This window comes from Penicillium subrubescens (assembly GCF_028828155.1).
Source record: "Penicillium subrubescens strain IBT 31985 chromosome Unknown utg000002l_segment0_segment0, whole genome shotgun sequence".
Classification (NCBI taxonomy): Eukaryota; Fungi; Ascomycota; class Eurotiomycetes; order Eurotiales; family Aspergillaceae; genus Penicillium; species Penicillium subrubescens.
The window spans coordinates 1,397,090-1,417,612 of record NW_026643152.1 but is presented as its reverse complement, the minus strand read 5'-3'; the positions used below and the strand labels follow the sequence as shown (position 1 = coordinate 1,417,612).

The 20,523-nt window shown below is 50.5% G+C and overlaps 7 protein-coding genes across 7 annotated transcripts; 5 read left to right on the top strand and 2 right to left on the bottom strand.

The window, feature by feature from the left end:
* Window positions 1–288: 288 nt before the first annotated feature.
* On the top strand, window positions 289–3,490 carry chsC (chitin synthase C; the record flags this gene model as incomplete). The annotated part of the gene is made up of 7 exons (XM_057147834.1): window positions 289–402; window positions 483–918; window positions 987–1,348; window positions 1,455–2,301; window positions 2,399–2,582; window positions 2,639–3,281; window positions 3,353–3,490. The coding sequence occupies 7 exons, from the start codon at window positions 289–291 to the stop codon at window positions 3,488–3,490; spliced, it is 2,724 nt and encodes a 907-aa protein (XP_057011488.1).
* A 1,554-nt stretch (window positions 3,491–5,044) lies between these two features.
* On the top strand, window positions 5,045–6,361 carry N7473_001893 (Short-chain dehydrogenase/reductase SDR; the record flags this gene model as incomplete). Its single annotated transcript, XM_057147833.1, has 3 exons — window positions 5,045–5,108; window positions 5,201–5,520; window positions 5,615–6,361. The coding sequence occupies 3 exons, from the start codon at window positions 5,045–5,047 to the stop codon at window positions 6,359–6,361; spliced, it is 1,131 nt and encodes a 376-aa protein (XP_057011487.1).
* Window positions 6,362–6,961: 600 nt separating this feature from the next.
* On the bottom strand, window positions 6,962–8,791 carry N7473_001892 (MFS transporter; the record flags this gene model as incomplete). The annotated part of the gene is made up of 1 exon (XM_057147832.1): window positions 6,962–8,791. One exon carries the CDS (start codon window positions 8,789–8,791, stop codon window positions 6,962–6,964), a length of 1,830 nt encoding a protein of 609 aa, XP_057011486.1.
* Window positions 8,792–10,627: 1,836 nt separating this feature from the next.
* On the bottom strand, window positions 10,628–11,617 carry N7473_001891 (dihydrodipicolinate synthase family protein; the record flags this gene model as incomplete). The annotated part of the gene is made up of 1 exon (XM_057147831.1): window positions 10,628–11,617. One exon carries the CDS (start codon window positions 11,615–11,617, stop codon window positions 10,628–10,630), a length of 990 nt encoding a protein of 329 aa, XP_057011485.1.
* Window positions 11,618–12,630: 1,013 nt separating this feature from the next.
* Window positions 12,631–13,536, top strand: N7473_001890 (GNAT family N-acetyltransferase; the record flags this gene model as incomplete). Its single annotated transcript, XM_057147830.1, has 1 exon — window positions 12,631–13,536. One exon carries the CDS (start codon window positions 12,631–12,633, stop codon window positions 13,534–13,536), a length of 906 nt encoding a protein of 301 aa, XP_057011484.1.
* A 1,765-nt stretch (window positions 13,537–15,301) lies between these two features.
* Window positions 15,302–17,236, top strand: N7473_001889 (N amino acid transport system protein). The gene is made up of 2 exons (XM_057147829.1): window positions 15,302–16,869; window positions 16,931–17,236. The coding sequence occupies exons 1-2, from the start codon at window positions 15,508–15,510 to the stop codon at window positions 16,985–16,987; spliced, it is 1,419 nt and encodes a 472-aa protein (XP_057011483.1). The 5' UTR covers window positions 15,302–15,507; the 3' UTR covers window positions 16,988–17,236.
* A 1,264-nt stretch (window positions 17,237–18,500) lies between these two features.
* Window positions 18,501–20,006, top strand: N7473_001888 (uncharacterized protein; the record flags this gene model as incomplete). Its single annotated transcript, XM_057147828.1, has 3 exons — window positions 18,501–18,725; window positions 18,782–19,330; window positions 19,398–20,006. The coding sequence occupies 3 exons, from the start codon at window positions 18,501–18,503 to the stop codon at window positions 20,004–20,006; spliced, it is 1,383 nt and encodes a 460-aa protein (XP_057011482.1).
* Window positions 20,007–20,523: the final 517 nt, after the last annotated feature.

Genomic DNA, 20,523 nt, shown 5'->3' with positions numbered 1-20,523 from the left:
CGTGAGCCTCAAAACAACGTGTCCAGAAGACCAGGCAGTATCAACCTTAGCGTCCCGTTGTTGCTTCCTACTCCCTGCTTGAGCTTCATAGTCGACTAGGCCCTTCGCTTTTTGCCCTCGTCCGCTTCCTTCATCTCGGCTTTCTCATCTTGCTCAATTTGCGTCGGTTACACACGATCCACCGCACCATCGTCCTCGTCGCCGTGATTGTCGAGACTCTATACCTTGATTTGGATTTGACACAATTGGTTGTGCTTGAAAAACCCGTTGATCGGGGAGCTGTGCACTATGGCTAACCCCATGCCGACGTCTCCCCATTCCCCTCGGGCCCATTCACCAAATCTGTCTCATTCGCCTCAAGCGAGCGAGAGTAGCCTGTATTCTCACAATGCTCCACGTGAGGTGAGTTGCAAAGAACAAGCTCGGAGAAGTTATGGTAGAATGCGGAGAAGGAAGTCGTTAACATAGTTCGCTCGGACTAGCACGGATACGGTTACGAAGAAAAAAACGACCACTCTGAGAGCTCCCAGTCCCTCCTCTACCGGAACCAACCAAGCCCCCTCCAGGCGCCATACGATGACCCCTACGCTTCCTCCGATTCTTTGCGACGCTATACACTGCAGGATCCGGGTGTAACAATTTTCCCCGATGGACCCTATCAGGATCCTACCGCCGCAGCGGGGCTCAATCGCCGGTCGGGTATACAGTCTCCCATGTCAGAGACTCCGTCGGAGGCCTGGCAGCAACGGCAAGCACCTGCATCGGGCCTGCGCCGTTATGCGACCCGAAAGATCAAGCTTGTTCAGGGTTCTGTGCTGAGTGTGGACTATCCGGTGCCCAGTGCCATTCAGAATGCTATCCAGCGGGAATACCGGGAATCAGAGGAAGGGTTCCCAGAAGAATTCTCCCATCTGCGCTGTAAGTGCTCTTGCGATCGTGGATATCATGCGCGAAAGACGAGACAGGCCAAGCTGATTGAGTGTTAGATACGGCTGCCACTTGTGATCCCGATGAATTCACCCTGCGCAACGGATACAATCTTCGACCAGCCATGTACAACCGACACACCGAGTTGCTGATTGCCATCACCTACTACAACGAAGATAAGGTCCTCACAGCCCGAACGCTCCATGGTGTGATGCAGAACATCCGGGACATTGTGAACCTCAAAAAGTCAGAGTTCTGGAACAAGGGTGGCCCGGCCTGGCAGAAGATTGTGGTCACCTTGGTCTTTGATGGTATCGATCCTTGCGACAAGAATACTCTGGATTTGCTAGCCACGGTCGGTATTTACCAGGACGGTATCATGAAGCGATCCGTTGATGGAAGAGAGACGGTTGCGCACATTGTAAGCTTTCACAGCATCTAGTTGGTTTCATGATCGGGCCCGTTTCATATTTGGCCCCGACGAGACCAAAAATATGTTTTTCATGCTAACTCAACTTAACTTTCAGTTCGAGTATACCACGCAGCTTTCCGTCACTGCTAGTCAGCAGTTGATTCGGCCCCAGGGCACCGAGTCAACCAACCTCCCACCAGTCCAGATGATCTTTTGCTTGAAGCAGAAGAACAGCAAGAAGATCAATTCCCACCGTTGGCTGTTTAACGGCTTTTGCCGTATCTTGAACCCTGAAGTGGTTATTCTGATTGATGCTGGTACTAAGCCGGGCAAGAAGTCTTTGCTGGCCCTCTGGGAATCATTCTACAACGATAAGAATCTTGGCGGATCGTGTGGTGAGATTCACGCTATGCTGGGTAAAGGCTGGAAAAACCTGATGAACCCGCTTGTCGCCGCGCAAAATTTCGAGTATAAGATTTCAAATATTCTCGATAAACCCCTTGAGTCTGCCTTTGGCTATGTTAGTGTGTTGCCTGGTGCCTTCTCAGCTTACCGTTATCGTGCAATTATGGGCCGGCCCCTTGAGCAGTACTTCCACGGTGACCACACTCTCTCGAAACAGCTTGGTAAGAAGGGTATCGAGGGTATGAATATCTTCAAGAAGAACATGTTCCTTGCTGAGGATCGTATTCTTTGCTTCGAGTTGGTGGCCAAGGCTGGTTTCAAGTGGCATTTGACCTATGTCAAGGCTTCTAAGGGTGAGACTGATGTCCCCGAGGGTGCTGCGGAATTCATCGGTCAGCGTCGTCGCTGGCTGAACGGTTCATTTGCGGCCAGTCTGTATGCCATGATGCATTTCGGTCGAATTTACAAGAGCGGACATAACATCCTCCGTCTCGCGTTCCTCCATCTTCAGATGTTGTATAACTTTGCGGGTCTTGTTATGACCTGGTTTTCTCTTGGTATGTTGATGACTTTGCTCCTTACTGATTCAATATTCCCCCTTATTGTTTGGTTTTTCTCTATTACCTTGGATTGCCACTAATGGATGAACAATAGCGTCTTTCTGGCTGACTACATCGGTTATTATGGATCTTGTCGGAACCCCGAGTGATAGCAACAAGAACAAAGGCTGGCCCTTTGGCAATGAGGCCACGCCGATTGTGAACAACTTCCTGAAATATGGCTATGTGTTCTTCCTCATGCTGCAATTCATTCTGGCCCTGGGTAACCGACCTAAAGGGTAAGCGATTGTCAAATGCACCTGACTTTGCAACATTCGTATGCTAACTGATATAGTTCCCGCCTGGCCTACACCCTTTCGTTCATCTACTTCAGTATTGTGCAGTGTTATATCCTGGTTTTGTCATTCTACCTGGTTAAGAATGCTTTCACCGGAGGTACTCTGGATTTCGATATGAGCCAAGGCATTAGCAAATTCTTGTCGTCCTTCTTCAGCTCTGCCGGTGCCGGTATCGTCTTGATTGCTTTGGTGTCCACCTATGGCATCTACTTCCTCGCTAGTTTCCTGTATATGGATCCTTGGCATATGTTCACATCTTCTTGGGCTTACTTTGCTGGTATGACGTGCTCGATCAATATCCTGATGGTGTACGCTTTCTGCAACTGGCATGATGTTTCTTGGGGTACCAAGGGATCGGATAAGAGTGAGGCACTGCCAGAGGCCCAGACCAAGAAGGATGATGCCAAGTCCAACTTCATCGAGGAAGTGGATAAGCCGCAGGCCGATATCGATAGCCAATTCGAGGCGACCGTCAAGCGTGCGCTGGCGCCGTTTGAGGAACCCGAGGAGAAGGACGAGAAGAGCATGGACGACTCGTACAAGGCCTTCCGTACCAATTTGGTGCTCCTGTGGATCTTCAGCAACCTGATCTTGACGCTTTGCATCACTAGCGAAGGAATTGACCGGTTCTGTCTGACAGTACGTACATATCCCACCCCCCTCTAACCTGGCCCTGGCTGTGACAAGCAGAAGACTGACTGATTGATTAGAATACCTCCACTGTTCGAACGTCCAATTATTTCTCGGCCATTCTTTGGACGACCGCTGGTTTATCCTGGTTCCGCTTCCTCGGCTCGCTCTACTTCCTGGGCAAGTCCGGCATCCTTTGCTGCGTGTCCCGACGCTAAGCTGCCTTGGGTTCGGTGGCTGGCGCCACCTGGCCGATCATGTCTGTGTGTATATACAATCGTCCCAGCGTCTGTCCTGGGATCGATAATGATTTCTTTTGTGATATGATGTGTGGTATAGAAAATTTGGATAGATGGTCTAGTTCGCGTTCGATTTTTGGTTTCCTGCACGACTGCATCATTGGGGCGGTCTTTCCGTTGGATCGTTGGTGATCCACATGTATGATTTGATTCTTTTGGGAGATATGATCTTTCTTCTCTTTCAACGGATACTACACGTCTTGGTGCCATTGGGCAAACGATTCATAATGTTGTACAAATTTGAAATTATTTTTTAGATTTACAGGGCTCAGCCCGGCATGAATTTTTTGACAATATGCACTTTCTTATCTTCCGACTCTTAATTCTTTCTCCGCTCCCGACTTTCCTCCACGTTTCTGGGGTATTCTGCTCGATGTGCTGTACATACAGTCTGGGGGATCGACGAGTGTCCCATCGAGCTGCAGTAGTTTTGTGGACACTGCGAGGTCAAAAGTGGGCACAAAGTGGTCCCTCTCTATGAATGCATCGTGAAATTTCTGGGGAGGTGGGATGACAGGGCACAGACTTCCTGCACGGATGACGGCGTGTGGATCTGCCCAAGCGCTGGTCAACTAACGAGTTAGCCCGAGGCTCGATATCTATAGTCTGATGCATTCATGGCCTGGCCCCCGTTCTTGAGCCGTGTCTCCCCTGTTGTCTGCGCTCGGACGTTGCATCGAGAACCAACACACCATCTTTGTACCTTTACACCCCTGAAAACCTGAAGTACTCGGACTACAGGAGGCCGAACTCCTCAAAAATCCGATGGCGTCCTTAAGCCAATAGGGATTGCTCGCTCGGACGGAAGATCAGCACCACCAGCGTGCATTGACAGGGCCGGTTGAGGCGTTCTCTCGGCGATGATTCTTCACCGAAAAATACAATCTTCAATCATCACTTACAAGAGCTGTCTGGCTTCGAATCTTGAAAATCGATGCACTGCCTCACGGGAATGCATCTACGGAGTACAGTATGAGATATGCACAATACTATCATTGCCCGCACCCCCGCATCGTCCTGTGCCGATCGCCTGTGACTGGGCGGGTCCCTGATAATGAATCGGTATGCTTCTGATTCCATTGATTTGTTGTCGGTCTACCTTTTGATGGAGTCTCATGGAGACAATGCTTTCTTAGCGGCGGTCGGCTGGTGTACCGTCCTTTTCTCTCTCCACTAACCACACGTCGCGCGCCATCAGAAAGCATAGTTGTCCCGAAATCCTATGGTATAGGCGACAATGATGCCATACCGTCACCCGACCCGGTTCTTGGCTCAAGAATTCTTTCTGGCCCCTGAGGCATTTTCCTCGGAATACATTCTTTTCTCGTAGAGATGAAACATGGGAAACAATCTATATAAACCCCGTTTACGTCCACGTTCGCGAGTCTGGCAATTTGATATATCAGCTTTCCATCTAGTCGTGATTGTCACGGTTCTTGATCCACTCTTCTGTCCATCCCGCATCCACCCTCAATGTCGCAATACCTTCCCCAGATTTCGTCCCAATCCCTAGAGGACAAAGTGGTCCTGATCACCGGTACGTTCTCCTGTGGCTCCACTCACACTCGCACCCTTCGTGCTCTTGCCTGGCCTCATTCTTAGCTGTTATGCTTACTACTTCACCTACAGGAGGTGCCAATGGCATTGGCACCAGTCTGGTACAGCAATGCCTCGAGAGCGGTGCCAATGTCTGCTTTGGTGATCTAGACAATATCTCCGGAGAGCGTCTGCTGAGGAAATCCCTCGAGGGATTCAAGCCCGCAGAACCAAAGCACCCTCAGAGGATAGTCTTCCAGTCCACTGATGTAACCAACTATCAATCAGTGCTGGCCCTGTTCGATCTCGCTTTCAACACTTACAAGCGCATCGACCACGTCGTCTCTGCAGCTGGCATTGCAGAGATTGGCAATTGGTTTGACTTTGGACTCACATTACAGACAGTCCGCCAAGTGAGTTTTGCTTTATCCTCAGGCTGCTCAAGCCCTGCCCTTTTCTGCCCATTTCGTAGTAGTAGTAAAATAACAATTTCCATCACAAATAAAGACCCCGACTCAAAAAGTCCTCGACGTCAATCTTGTCGGTTCGATGTATGTCGCTCGCATTGCCTCCGTCTACTTGCGACACAACCGCGGCCCGGGAGTCGACCGCTCTATTCTCCTCTTCTCTTCCGTCTCTGGATTCAAAGAGAGTCCATCTCTATTCATCTATCAAGCATCCAAGCATGGTGTCATAGGTCTCATGCGCTCCCTGCGCAACTACATCTCCTCCCCGTATAAGCACTATCTCCGGATCAACACCATCTGCCCTTGGGTGACCCAGACCGAAACTATGAAACAGATCGAACAGCAATGGAAGCAAGCCAGCTTGCCCACCAATACCACTCGGGAAGTTTCAACAGTAGCCACTGGGATGTTGACTGACGCCTCTCTGAACGGCACTTCCATGTTTGTCGAAGGTGGACGTGCATGGGAGATCGAGGGTAACATTGAACGCCTGGAAGCCCAATGGCTCGGCGAAGCACCGTCCAAGTCCCTCGCAGCAGGACAGGAGCTGCTAGATGATGGTGCCATCTGGACTGCGAAGCCACGCAAGAGAAGCAGCATTTCTAACGGCATTCCTCCGGGAGTTCCACTTGAGAAACTGAAGGGGATTCAACAGAATGGTGCCCGGAAGAACTCGATGAATGGTTTGACCAATGGCCACACTAATGGAGTGACTTTGGTGACCAATGGAATTGCGAATGGTCTCACCAATGGAATGACCAATGGGATCGTGAATGGAGTACATTGAAGTTCCCACATACTTTCCGATTTGATACCCATATGTTCTGGTGACGGCTCGCCTGCCCGGGAGAGGCTCTTTCCATTCTTCGTGAACACAAACATCGCACAAGGCACGGCTGCATGACTTTGAGAGAACAAAATTACTTAAGTCTAGGACATACATTGAAATGAAACAAAGATATCTCCACACCGTTACTTGATTTGACATAATGAGGTTGATCGCCTACTTAGTGGTGACTTACGCGACGATATATGCAGGGATCGCTGTGTTCACGCCCCACGAGTGGACCACAGCGTTGATCATTTCTGGACATCACCCTCGACCGGGACAAGTCTAGAATTGAGCGGGCGTGGGCATTATTCTTCATAGTAGACTCGAGGTGAAAAGAGAACAGATTTTTTAAAGTGGAGCTATGCATTAAAAAAGCCAAAATTATGTCTATATCTATATGATGATATAACTTGTGTACAAAAGAAAAAGAAAACACCAGATAGATGCAATGAATGATATCGTCAAGGTCCGTGGCCTCTCCATCGACCCAATGCCGATGAACTTCTCTCCACTCGTATATAACTTCTTTTACTCCGCAGTCCTCACATAATCACTTTATTTGAATGACTCGCGGGTATGAATGCGGTCGATGTTGTACGGGTTGCCATCGTATGTCGGAACACGATGGATTTGGGATGTATGTGTGTCAACGTGCGAGAGGGACATAACCTCGTCAGCACTCTCCTTTTCTAGGGCGTGCGACGTAGCTGGACCATGCTCCTCAGCCGACGGCACGCGAGTAGCAGCTTCGGCGATGGTCGACTGATCAGCCTGAGACGGCTCGTCCTCCTCAGGGGTCCTATCTTTCTGAACTGCACCTTGGAGAAGGCTCTGAACGAATGCTTCGGACTGCGCAGAGAACTTGCAGTATTTGCGAATGGCAAGACCCTTCTTGTATAGAATGAAGGGGAAAGGTACACAGGCCAGGGCCAGGAAGGCGGGAACACATGAGGCCCAGTGAATGCCCAAGTTCTGGTACATATAAGTCGTGAATAAGGGGAAGGCAAAACCGAAAAGCGATCGCAGAAGCGAATTTGCAGCCAAAACAGAGGCAGCGAAGATGGTATAGGCATCAATGAGATAGTTGAAGACACTCAAGAACACAAGGACCATGCCGAAGCCGAATGGAACGCCAGCGGCAACGCTTGCGAGCCAGTGAACATTGGGAGAATTGGTCCAGGCAAACCAGAAGAGTCCAACAGGGAGGGCAATAGAAGCGATCATGCAGGGGGGCAGACGGCTCTCTGGGGGTGAGTAACCGCCATTCTTCTCCAAAAGCTTGCCATAGCGAGTATTTTCGGGAATGGAATACGCAATAGCCGCCAACATGCCGATCATAACGCCCAAGAAGGCTAGTGCAGAGATACCCTGGTTCCACCCGCGGTGAATTTCGTAAACAATAGGGAATGCACCGAAGAGCATGTAGAGTGTGCCGTAGATAATCGCGAGGTAGATCGAGAGCAAGAGCACAATTGGCTCACGGAAGAGGAGGATGAACGGACGCGAGAGGGCAGTCTTCATAGCTTCTTTCGGAACGGGACGACCCTGGTCAATGTCGAGCTTACTCAGATACACCTTTCCGGTCAATTTGGAGAGAGTCTTTGCGCGTTGGCGAAGCAGAACGGGCGAGTATGTCTCCGGCTTCAAGGCCGCACCTAAGAACCACATCACGCCACAGAGAATGGTCAACAGGCCCATCACCCACTTCCAACCAGCCTTCATGCCCAAGAATCCTCCAACAATGGGCCCGATGACAGGACCCAAGAAGGGCGCCAATGCAAAGGCAGACAGAGCCAGGCCTCGTTCGCGGGCCATGAACATATCAGCAATGACACCACCGGAATTGGTGAACGGCGAAGATCCAAAGGCGCCTGCTAGAAAGCGGAAGATCAACAGTGTGGCGATGTTCTTTGCTCCTGTAGTTCCAGCGCAGAAGATGGTCAAGCCGCAATAGGTACCGATAAAAACCACCTGACGACCAAATAGTTCACTCATGGGAGCCCATAGAAGAGGACCCAGTGCGAAGCCCAGCACATATAGGGAGACTCCAAGGGTGGCCACCTCGGTGGTGATTTTGAATTGCTCCTCAATCTGCACGATACCGCCAGTATAGGCGGAAGAGACCAGAGCAACCACGAGGGTTTCCATGGCAGCTACCATAGTGATGCCCCATTTCATCCGGGTGCTCAACTGGAGCGGATTGCGAAAGTCCTTTGGCATCCATTGCACCACGTATGGGTCGTCGTCTGTTCCTGAACCATCATAGTGATGGTCAAAAACCTCTTGAGTGATAGCACCCGGCTGGGTGACTAGTCGCCAAAAGGGGATCGATCGAGGCAGATGCGTTGGGCACTTGGCCTCTGTTGTAAATGTTTCGGAGGCCATCTTATTCAACTCCTTAGAAAGGAGCTTTTTCGGCAAGCCGAGGTCAGCACAGACCCTGAGGGATAGGGATAGCTGTGAAGAATATTAAGGTTGATCGATTATCCCCTGGCAATAGTGCTGTGGCCGAGGAGAATGGCGTTGCGATTAACAATATAGATATTGTTCAAGTAGGAGTTAGTGAGATCTTGAACAAGAACGTCAGTCGAGGGAGCCTAGCTGGTTTTGTTCGGTCTCGACAGGGTCTTGCTTGGGCAGGATTATTCAACAGAAAGCATTTTGCCGGAGGAGTTACTATATCGGGCCAGCAATTCTCTTCAAAGTGGGTCAAACGGGGGGGGGGGGGGGGGGGGGCAGCGCCAGAATGATGCGTTCTGTTTGGCCCCTACAAGTGTGATAAGTATACGATGGCGTACATGCAGAACAAGGCTGGACAAACAGAGCCTTGAAATGGAGCTTGAAATATGCAGATTGCATTATTATGAACCGGGAATGCTTATCATGCAAAAGATGGCGTACTTGGAATTTAGTACTTGGTAAAATGGTACTTGGTAAACTGATGCCTTTCGAAGATGACTCTAAATGAATTTGTTGTTCAATCTTCTAATCTCTTCACCACGAGAAGAACAGAAACCGCCCCCAGAAAGCTACTGTCAAAGTGGTACGATAACATTCAAAAAGGATGCAAAATCTCGCCATCGTGGCCATTGACTCGGCCCGATTAATTATCGGCTATGCCGATTCCCATCCGGAGACTAAAATATATAACCGCTTTGATTGGTCTAATATTTCCTTGTGGGGCAAATCACTCGGATTTAACCCACTTACCGAGGCTCATTTTACATTAAATGCCAGGAACAAGAGGAGTGTCGTCGTTGTTTTAAAATAATCGGTTGGTCTGGATTTAAATTGCGGATTCTTCCATTTCTATTTCTAAAGCCACACGGACTACGGAGTTCAGTGGGGCCTGTCGTAGTTTGTTGTTTCTTTAACCTCGGCTGTAGAAGCCCCAATGGAAGCATTGAAATCTCTAAATTTGTTCGTACAGAATAGAAGCTCTTAAGCCCAAGGACCTTCGATATGGTCTATTGCTATTGTGTCAACCTTCGGAGATATCCCAGATATCCGGCAAAAGTATAGCGCACAGATCGTATTACATGCAGTGCCATGCATGGATTACAATCCTTCACCTTCGGGATTCCCCCGCCTGGGTAAATTGAACCCAATCGCAGCCTGAGTGGGTCGCGCAGGATTTGATCTTTTTTGCTCTCGAGATGCCGAGGCTTTATTATTATTTTAGCTACATAATCATGAAATTAACAAGAGTGCGATAGATCGCATACGGCACAGTATGCAGTATCTCATCATTCGTGTACAGTATGTGACTACTTCCCCTTCGGATAATCCTTGTCAGAGGCCGGCATATCTCTACTCCCCCGAGGAATTTCACTTCGACTGTCAAATATCTGCTGCCTATCATCGTTCTAACTGTAGAACTCCGTATGCTACCTTGACCTGTACCTCTTTCAATCTATCCCATACATCTTGCGTATTCTCTTGTCACGCAAGAACGATATAAGTGCTAGTCATCATACTATAACAGTAGATGAATCCTCTCGAATATTTTCATTGACATCGATAAGCTCTTTTTCCGATCATCATTCATTGACAGATCTGTTGACAGACCCACCAAATGAATCTACGACTAGCGTTTTGCCGTCTGACTTCCAGCTTAGTGGATCCCCTTGGAGTATAAAGTCAATAATTGAAACATTGATTGGTCTAACTCATCTCTCATTATCATATTTATCCCGAGTTTTGTGCATTGTTTTTACTTTCTTACAAGCTCTTCTCGATTTCTCCCACTTCAGCCATCACCTCCCGGACAGCCGTCTTAGACGCCTCTGCCACGGGCTCATAAGGATGGCGCGGCTGCAACATCTCCTCTGCACCGGCAATACCTGCTAGTGGAGCCGTGTAGTGGGCGACTGCATACTTGGTTGATGCGATACCACTCTTGATGGGACTCTCCGCCAACGCAGCCTGACCCTGCAGCTTCCTGGCTTCCTCGACCTGACCCTTCTGGTACAGGGCATAGACGCGCGACGCAGTCTTGGGGAATACATTGGCAAACGCGGCAATGCACCCAGCACTGCCTGCGGCGAGACCGCCGATCAGGAAATCGGATTGTCCTCCAAAGGTCGCGAATTCCTCCGGCTTGAATGTGGCTGACAGCCGGGTGATCTTTCCCACCGAACCGCAGGTCAGCTTAACACCTACAACGTTGGACTGGCCGTTGGCATTGGAGGCAGCAGATTCCCGCACGATGGCGGCGATAGTCTCTGAATCCATGTCAACGCCGTTACACACGCCGGGGAAGTTATAGAGGACGACGGGAATGGGACATTTAGCGGCGACTTCGGAGAAAAATCGCTTGACGACGTTCATGTTGGTGGCTTTTCCAAAGTATGCTGGGGGAAGGACGAGGACGTAGTTGGCTCCCGCTGCGGCAGCATCTTGGGCGAGTTCGAGAGTCTGTTTGGTCGAGTGGGCGCCAACACCGGCCATCAAAGGGAAATCGGGTCCAACAGCCGCGCGAGCAGTGGCAATAAGTTGAGCGCGTTCCTCACGAGTGAGCAGGAAAGCTTCTGAGTTGGTGCCGAGAATGACCAAGCCGGCCAGACCTGTTCGAGACAGATAGGCAAAATATTGGGATTGCGCGGTCAGGTCGAGGGAGTCTGTGGCGTGGTTGAAGAAGGTAACGGCGGGACACCAAACGCCCGAAGGTGGGACGTGAGGTTGAGGGGAGACTGTCGCGTGAGAGCCCATTGCGATGAGTTTGGAGGTGTTCTTAGAGTATTCTGTTGGGATATCGGATCGTCTTCTATGGACTCGGACTGGGTGACGGTGAGGGTAAATATGAGGAGACACAGAGTACGGCCGATCTACTCTTATAACAATAAAGAATCAATAAAAATTACCCCTCCATTCCCCCGCACTACTCTGAGTGACAAGAGAATCCGAGTCTGCGATTCGACTGTTCTGATTGCTCGATGAGCGCATCTCGGTTCGCCATCCCGAGTGGATCAACTGAACAAAATCGGGACGACGAACCGATCGTTTTATCTTTGGCTCTTTAGCTCTTTAACATGAGCGGGGTATCGGTTGAACTTCGATTCAATCATATCTATTCGCTGTATTCCCTATCATACTAATGACACAGGACAGTATCTCTAACCATTCTTCGAAGCCCTCCAACGATGCTCGGCCGGCGGATGAGTTACCGGTCGATCGGTTGCGGCCACCGAGTTAAAACAACGGCGGATCGCGACCCGGGGACAATTAACAATCTAGACATTCATATAGTGAAAAGAGAATGAATGATGTTGATAACATGGTTGATAGCATGCTAATATTTCCACCGAGACATAATCTGGAGTTTCTGAGCGACCTGCGATGTATGGCCATATTTCGCTCTACTGACTTGCATGCCGGAATTTTTTGGTTCTCTTCCCTGGCCGTACAAATAGAAGAAGTCGAATTGAGGAGAGAGCAGAGTTATTCCAAGGGCACATTCGTATCTCATTACCACCACTAACAGAAGCTAGAGAAACTTGGAGACTCATCCTCGACATCGCAGCCAGATATCACATCGAGATCACGTGACTCGCAGCCTCAAGGTGTTAGCACAATGACTCACCTCACAGGGAAAAATTGTCGTCGATCGAAGAGAGTATGAGCTGCTTAGTTAGTTCTCGGATGTCAAATGATCATTTTCGTCTATGGCCTACTGATCAAATCGAGCCGCCGCCTTGACTTTTGATGTCCTCCCACAGCCAACCATGCCAACGCCCCAACTGTCGATTGAACCCCATATCGCTCACCAATGCGAAGATGCAGAGGCGTTTCACGTCTGGCGCCAAGGCCAAGTATGTGCCCAGCTCTACCCGGACCAAGACATAGTGTTCCGGCCAGTCCCTAATGGGGGAATTGTCATCCGAACCTTGTCGGTGTTTACTGGCAAACTGAATCGGGCTGTGGGCTGTGGAAAGGATGGAGACCTGGACAAGGACACTTTGGAGATGTTGGAGTCATTCTTTGCTGTGACTGGGCTAGATCCAGAGATCCATGTTAGTCCTTTTGCGAGGCCGGCTACGTTGGAGTCTCTGATTGTTCATGGGTATGAGGAGACGGGGATCTTGAGCACTTATTGGTGTACTCTCGGGGACTCGGCAAACGAAACTTCTTCAACGGGAACATCGAGCACGACAACTTCTAGCACAGTGGCTATAGAGACCCGACTGATTGCCGCTCACGAGACAGAAGATTTCATTGAGGCCTCTATCACGGGGTTTCAAAGCAACGGGCGCTCCCGGGAGCTGCTAGGAGGACTTGCCAGGATTGCGACTCGACGAACGGACACGCAATTGTTCATCGCCCGGGTCGACAACAAGATTGCTGGCTCTGCTGCTTTGGCCAGCATCAAGACCTCTGATGGGGGCGTGGCGCATCTGTATTTGGATAGCACGTTGCCGGGCTATCGGGGTCGAGGCGTTCAACAGGCGTTGATCCAGGCCCGTCTGCGCGAGGCCCAACGCCGGGGTCTGTCATTAGCAACGACCATCACCCGTGTTGGGGACGGTAGTGCACGTAATGCGGAACGGGCTGGTCTGCGCATTGCGTATACAACCAGCATTTTCACTCGACCAGGGTTCCGAGAGGTGGATAATATCCTTGTTCAAGAGTAAGAGAGGCTGAGACTAGGTTTGGGGTCAGTTCAATCCATTAGCATATAGAAATCTTAATTAAGGTTGCTGGACCTTATGGACCGTCCCCTGCCAAATGATTATCACCGAACGGTCCCGGGGACGACGCCCAGGTCGTGGATCTTCCGGTTTACGGAACTGGTGGTAGCAGCGTGTACTGTATTGTTGTCAGTAGTTTGATCCTGCCTGTTAAAAATAAACTACCTGGAGAATGAATGGTCAGGCGATGAGAGATAGTATTCAAATGGTCGTGTATACCCACGGCAGCCACCTGGCTCCATCAATCAACCACGGAGCATCAGTATTCTGAGGTTTGTCTGTTCCGATATCTGTTCCGAAATACGGACAGAGTCTGACTCAGCGCATGGATGGAGTCCATTTGCATTCAACCCCGGAGTGTCCGAGAGTTTGCGACTGAATATCCCGCGAATAGCCCCTAGCTAAGGCAAACAAGGCGAGCGAGGCGGCCCTGGACCTCTGGGGGCGGAGTACTCCGTACATGGGAAGCAAGACATGGGCTATCTCACACATGAATGGATGACGGAGTAATTTCGGATGACGGAGTAATTTCCATCTGGAAAAATCCTCATTCTAGGTGGATAAGGCGACGATCAGGCTCCGACGTGTCTTCGACACCCCAAATTGGCTTTACCCCGAAGAAAGTCTAAACAAAAAGCCGCAGTGCCCAGCCTGTCCCCAGATGATTGCATAATGGATCGGCGAAGGCAACAAATCACGCAAGGCGGCGTGATCCACGCTAAGGCAAGTGCCTTCGTAGTGCCCTGGGCGGTGCGCGGGCCGACCGACTAAGCCCAATGGCGTTGGTGGCGCTCTGCCGGGAGTTGGAGGATGTGCAGGATGATGGATCTGGCGTGGTTGGTTTCCCCAACAAAATACGGGGATATCCGGGGTGAAGTTAGTGAGACTTGAGGGGAAGATGTGGAGAAGAGACTTCAGTGATGGAAAGAGGAGTCTCGTATCCTGTTTCACTGGGAGTCAAGAGTTGAGAGTTGTCATTATTATTCAATTGAATGATTAGGTGATGATCTTCCGTTTCCGGCTCCTGCATCACGTGACCGCACCCTTGCGCAACAGAGTTTTCCGCCAAGGTTCTGCCAGTGTTCTCCGCCCTTATCCTGATCACCTGATTGGCCAGTCATATGGCCCAAAGTCTTTTTACTTGCTTTTTCACTTTCTCTCGGCGCCATCCGAACCGGTGAGACTAAACTGGATCAACAGGGATCTCTCGCTTGTGGCGTGTCAGCGAAGCTTGGGGAAAAGGATAAAATTCTGATTCTGATATCTGGGATATGATCTGATCAAGGACATCTCGAAGATGCCCTTGAACTTCCCACGTTCAATGCGGGTTTCTTCTCCCTTCCCCGGCTTCTTCTGCTCCCCGCATTCTGTTCCTCATCCACCGCGGGGACTGTCTCCATCCGACGAGATCCCAAGGACCCAATGTCGCATTTCTTTTACATAAGATCCAAACCTTCTTATCACCGAATCTGCCGCTGGGGCGTATCGGGGCGCAGACTGCGTCTCGCCCAGAGGCCAGACGGTGGATCTTGAGGCCCCCCGATGGAACCGCTTCCTGCTGCTTGCGGCCATTTCGTTGGGCGGCCGATCAAACCGAGTGGAGCAGCGTTGTACTCCACGTGTGGAAGAACATCCAAGGAGTGCTCACTGGCTCACCAAATGCTGTTAGTCATGGAAAAACCCGCATTTCGCCTGTTGGGTACTCTCCCCAGGCCACCTGGATGATGATTCCCCAGAGATAACGCCGGATCCGAGCGCAAAAGTCTCTGGCTGGCTCCATTTCCTTTAATACCAGCACCATGGCCTCGTTACTTCGCCTTTGACCTCTCTACTTTTTTTTCTCATCCGGTCAATCCGACAAATTCTCCCTCCTCCCTCCCCTTCGCCCCTTCTTCAAGTCCCATTTCTGGCAAGATGGGCTTCGACGATGTCTCTAGTGGACCTGACTCCAGCAAGATCATGGAGTCAGACGGCGACAAGAAGGTCTACGCGGCCGCCCCACCGCCATTCGAGAAGGATATCGTCGGTGAGATGAGCGAGGCCGAACGTCATATCTATGATCACGGTATCAAGAAGTTCAGTCGTCTCGGTTGGAAACGACTCACCGTGGTTCTCATTGTCGAGGCCATCGCCCTCGGAAGTTTGTCTATTCCCTCGACCTTTGCCGCCCTGGGCATGGTTGCTGGTGTGATTTCTTGCGTGGGCCTCGGCTTGGTGGCCATCTATACCAGTTATATCGTTGGCCAGGTCAAGCTGGCTTACCCCGAGGTTGCCAACTACGCTGATGCAGGTCGTCTGATGTGGGGTCGCTTCGGCTATGAACTCATCAACTTGATGCTTGCACTGCAGTTGATCTTCTTGACCGGATCTCACTGCCTGACGGGAACGATTGCTTTCCAGAACATCACCGAAAGTGGTATCTGCTCCGTCATCTTTGGCGTGGTGTCCGCGATCATCCTGCTTTTGCTGGCCATCCCGCCTAGTTTCACCGAGGTCGCTATTCTTGGCTACGTGGATTTTGCGTCAATTGTTTTCGCTATCGGTATTACGATTATTGGCACCGGAGTTCAGGCGACGAATGCCCCTGGTGGCCTTGCTGCTGTGGACTGGTCCGCCTGGCCTAAGCCCGGCCTGACCTTCACCGAGGCGTTCATTGCCATTTCCAACATCATTTTCGCCTACAGCTTCGCCATGTGCCAGTTCTCATTCATGGATGAGATGCACACCCCGAGTGATTTCCCCAAGTCGATCTGGACCCTTGGTATCACCGAGATTATCATCTACACCGTGACCGGTGCGACGATCTACGCGTTCGTTGGACAGGACGTGCAGAGCCCGGCGCTCCTCTCCGCAGGAAGTACTCTCAGTCGCGTGGCCTTTGGCGTGGCCTTGCCCGTCATCTTTATCAGTGGTTCGATCAACACGGTGGTTTTTGGACGGTTGGTTCACGGTCGGATCTTTGCCAACTCCCCGATTCGCTTCATCAACACTAAGATGGGTTGGATCACATGGCTGGGCGTCATCGCCGCGGCCACAATTATCGCCTTCATCATTGCGGAGGTGATTCCGTTCTTCAGCGATCTGCTCTCGATCTCGTCCGCTCTGTTCATCTCGGGCTTCAGCTTCTACTTCCCCTCCCTGATGTGGTTCCTCCTGATCCGTAAGGGCAGCTGGACCGAGCCCCAGAACCTGATCCTGGCCATCATCAATGCCTTTATCGGGTTGATTGGTTTGATCATTTTGGTCGCCGGTACCTATTCGAGTATCGATGATATTGTAAGTCATGCATCCATCCGAACGCGCATCAAAAACAAATTGTTAACAGATTTGTTCACAGATCATCAACTACAGGACCGGCTCCGTGAAGGGTGTTTTCACTTGTGGTGCCGTGTAGTGAGCGAATGAGGGCAGGCTCCTCATAATACTTTTTCTGTCCATGTTGTCCTGGTGGGCCTGCGTGATCCTCCTGGAAGAGGCTGGCATGTGGCAGGTCTGTCATGGGTATGAACTCGGTAGACGAGGGGATATACGGCGCAGAATCTGATTTGCATTGTCACGATAGACGTCCGAGTCTGGGATTCAACCAAACCGGATTTGTACATATACATACTACATTTATATCTTCATGGAACTTCCATCGACCATTTCGCTCCACATTCTGTTTCTCATGACCTCACTAGGGTCCGCTCAACGGACACTCTATGACAGAGTGCGGCTACCTTATCCGTTCTCTTGGCTATGCATACCTCTGGTGGCTGTTGCACCATATGACCTAACAGGTATATATTGCACAGGCAACAAGTGAGTGAAACACAATGCAAGCAAATTCCGAGCGAAACATACGGGCATCACTAATCTAGCACAATCTTTTTGAGGCATCTTTGAAATGTTGGCTGAACAGAATTTCCGATATATCACAATCGTTTTTCTCAATTGCGCGAACGATTCTGTACTGCTGCGACCCTCATCCGAGTGCCGATCGCTACCTAACTTAACTAAGGTTAACGGGTGGGCCACGGGCCTCTGTTTAGCGCGAAGCTGTCACGGCTAGGGCAGTACCCAATGAATGCTAATTGGATATAGCCACTGTTCATAGAACGTCTTTGCGCAGAGAGATTGACTTCGAAATGCACGGGTATGCTGTGATTGGGTCGTTGAGCGCAGAGGAGTCGACCCCTGGAGAAGCTACGTACATGTCATAGCCCAAACCAATCTTGCTGATCATGACGTCGTTCTAGGTATCCCGAGTTGCTAAGTCATCATCACGAATCATCAAATTTCCTCAAGAGAAGCAAATATCTCTGATGGCGTGAGATCATAGTTCATGATGAAATATGGCGGAAGGAGAGGTACAGCCTCATAACCGGGCAAAGTGGGGAAGTTTAGTGAGAACCCTCTCACCAGCTGACCAACACCTCTCATATGCCGTGTTTAGTAACTTTGGGGGCAGCGAATGGTTTAACCACACGGCTTGCCTTCATCGACCGAAACTAAGCCGCAGACCCTTTTATGATTGCGACAGACGCGGGTATAGGTTAGCATTGACCCTGGTCGGCCCGAATGTCTGCCACAACAACCAAAGTCAATCCTGCCGGCGTCGGGTGGCTGAAATTCTGTAGCCTGTCGCAAAAGGGGCCAAACACGTGCGGACCAACCAGACACGTGCAGTTTCGCTTGGGTATACACCAATTGTTAGATCGGAAGGTTAAAGTGGTTGGCTTACTATAACTGCCTTTTCTCGAACTCCATCGCAGCCTTCCATAGCCCTAGGCTGCTCTGGGCTGCCGTGGAGATGTTTTTGTTATATACAAATGGGCGCCGCCCCAGAAGGGGGCCTTTCGGCCGTTTTTATTCTCCTAACCTTTCTTTTCTTCATTTTCAAGCTTCCTCGAAGACTTTGTGATGAGATGTACTTTCCTTTAATCGCGGCCTTTTTGGTCCTGATTGTCTCCGTAATTGCCTATGTCGGTGATGAAGCCCGGAATCTGAATACTCCCGTCTCTCAGGGCTGGAGCCCAGAAGACGCCAATGGATCACCAGAATATCGGCCTCTAGAAAGAAGAAGCGGTGCAACCTGTGGCCCCTCCGCCAACAACGCTGTTTGTGCTTCCAACCTCTGCTGCGGACCAAATGTATAGTATTCCCAACACCGCCCCACTGTTACATCTCACTTACCGATGACTTCCAGGGAGTATGTGGAACGGGTGCCTATTACTGCGCTGCCCCATCCTGTCTGTTTCAGTATGGCCCTGCTTGCGATGCCAACCAGACCCCTGCCGGCATCAATACTACCTCCGTCCCCCGACCAAAATTAGGCAGCACTCCTTACGGTGTGAGCATCAGGGACTGCAGTATCCCCGGAAAGGTTGCTCTCACATTCGATGATGGCCCGTACATCTACACATCGGCTCTACTCGACATCCTCAAATCCAAGGGTGTCAAAGCTACATTCTTCCTGGTTGGGAATAATGGCGGCAAAGGGCAGATCAATGACCCCAAGACGGGATACCCGGCTCTCATACAGCGCATGTACAGTGAGGGCCATCAGATTGGGAGTCACACTTGGAGCCACGCAGACTTGTCCACCTTGAACCGTCAACAGCGGTATGATCAGGTGGTCAAGAACGAGATTGCTCTCACGGACATTCTGGGATTCTTCCCCACATATCTCCGTCCGCCATATGAGTCCTGCAATGCAGATTGTCTAAATGACCTGCGAGATCTTGGCTACCATGTGGTAAGTCTACAACATTCATCTCCTACCAAGCACCCTGCGGAGTCTAAGAAGCCGTTCTTTTGTACAGGCAAATTATGACATCGACACGCTTGACTGGCAAGGTGACTACGGACATAGTCAAGGTATCTTCTCCAGCGGCCTGAAAGCCGCCTCCGCGGGCCACGGCTTCATCTCCCTTGCCCACGACATCCACGACAAGACCGTCCACACCTTTGCATCCTACATGATCGATACCCTCCACGCTGCTGGCTTCACGACCGCTCTGTATGGTGAATGCATGAACGACCCCCCAGAGAATTGGTATCGCAATTCCATCACGGGCCAGCCATACAATGGTAGCCTCTCCCATAACAGCTCATCTGCCTCGACTGCCAAGTCGGTGTCTGCCAGCAGCAACTCAACAACGACGAACACCATTCATACTTTAAGCACGTCGACATCTTCACCTACGCCGAGCGCGGTAGACGGCGGCGAGGGGGCTTTCGGAAGTCGTACGGGCAATGCGACCAGTGGTGGCGCTTCTGGCACAAATAGTACAAATGTGACGAATAGCACCATTGCAAAGAGCCAATCAGCGTCGGGAGGGGCTACGAAGCTTTCCACCACAGCAGGAAAGCTTGGAGAATTGGGCTTGACTTGGGGACTGCTTAGCTGGATGTTTTTGACATGGGCGTGATACATCCGTGGTAAGACGCGCGAGTAATCAACTCTTCATGACCCAGTTATTGATCTACCAAAATTCTACGATTAATTTTACTACATGTTACTCTCGGAGTAGCCCGAGGGACGTCGGGAACTATTTGTAGAGGGTATGAAGTATGCGCCTGTCTGTGGCGTCAAGGTATAGAAGCTGCTGATCAGCCTAGACTCTCTACAGAGAAATGTGCTAGGTTATTGGAGTTAGTTAAACGGTGGTAAAAGTTTCTTCCAAAGAGAGTTTCTTTCCATATAAAAAAGCTATATACTTGATGTGCGCAATGACTCGCGTGGTGGGGAGAAAAAATCAAAAGAATATGGGGGCATAGTTATAAGACCAGCACATCGCAGGTGCATGATCAGGATACTTTCTAGGGTATGTGTAGCAATCTGGGAGTAGTTCTCGGGGTTACATGGAGATGACCAGAAGGGGGGAAAGTAGCTTTGATTTCCATGCAAGGCGACACTATTCCCGTACGATGCGCCCGACAGGCTCT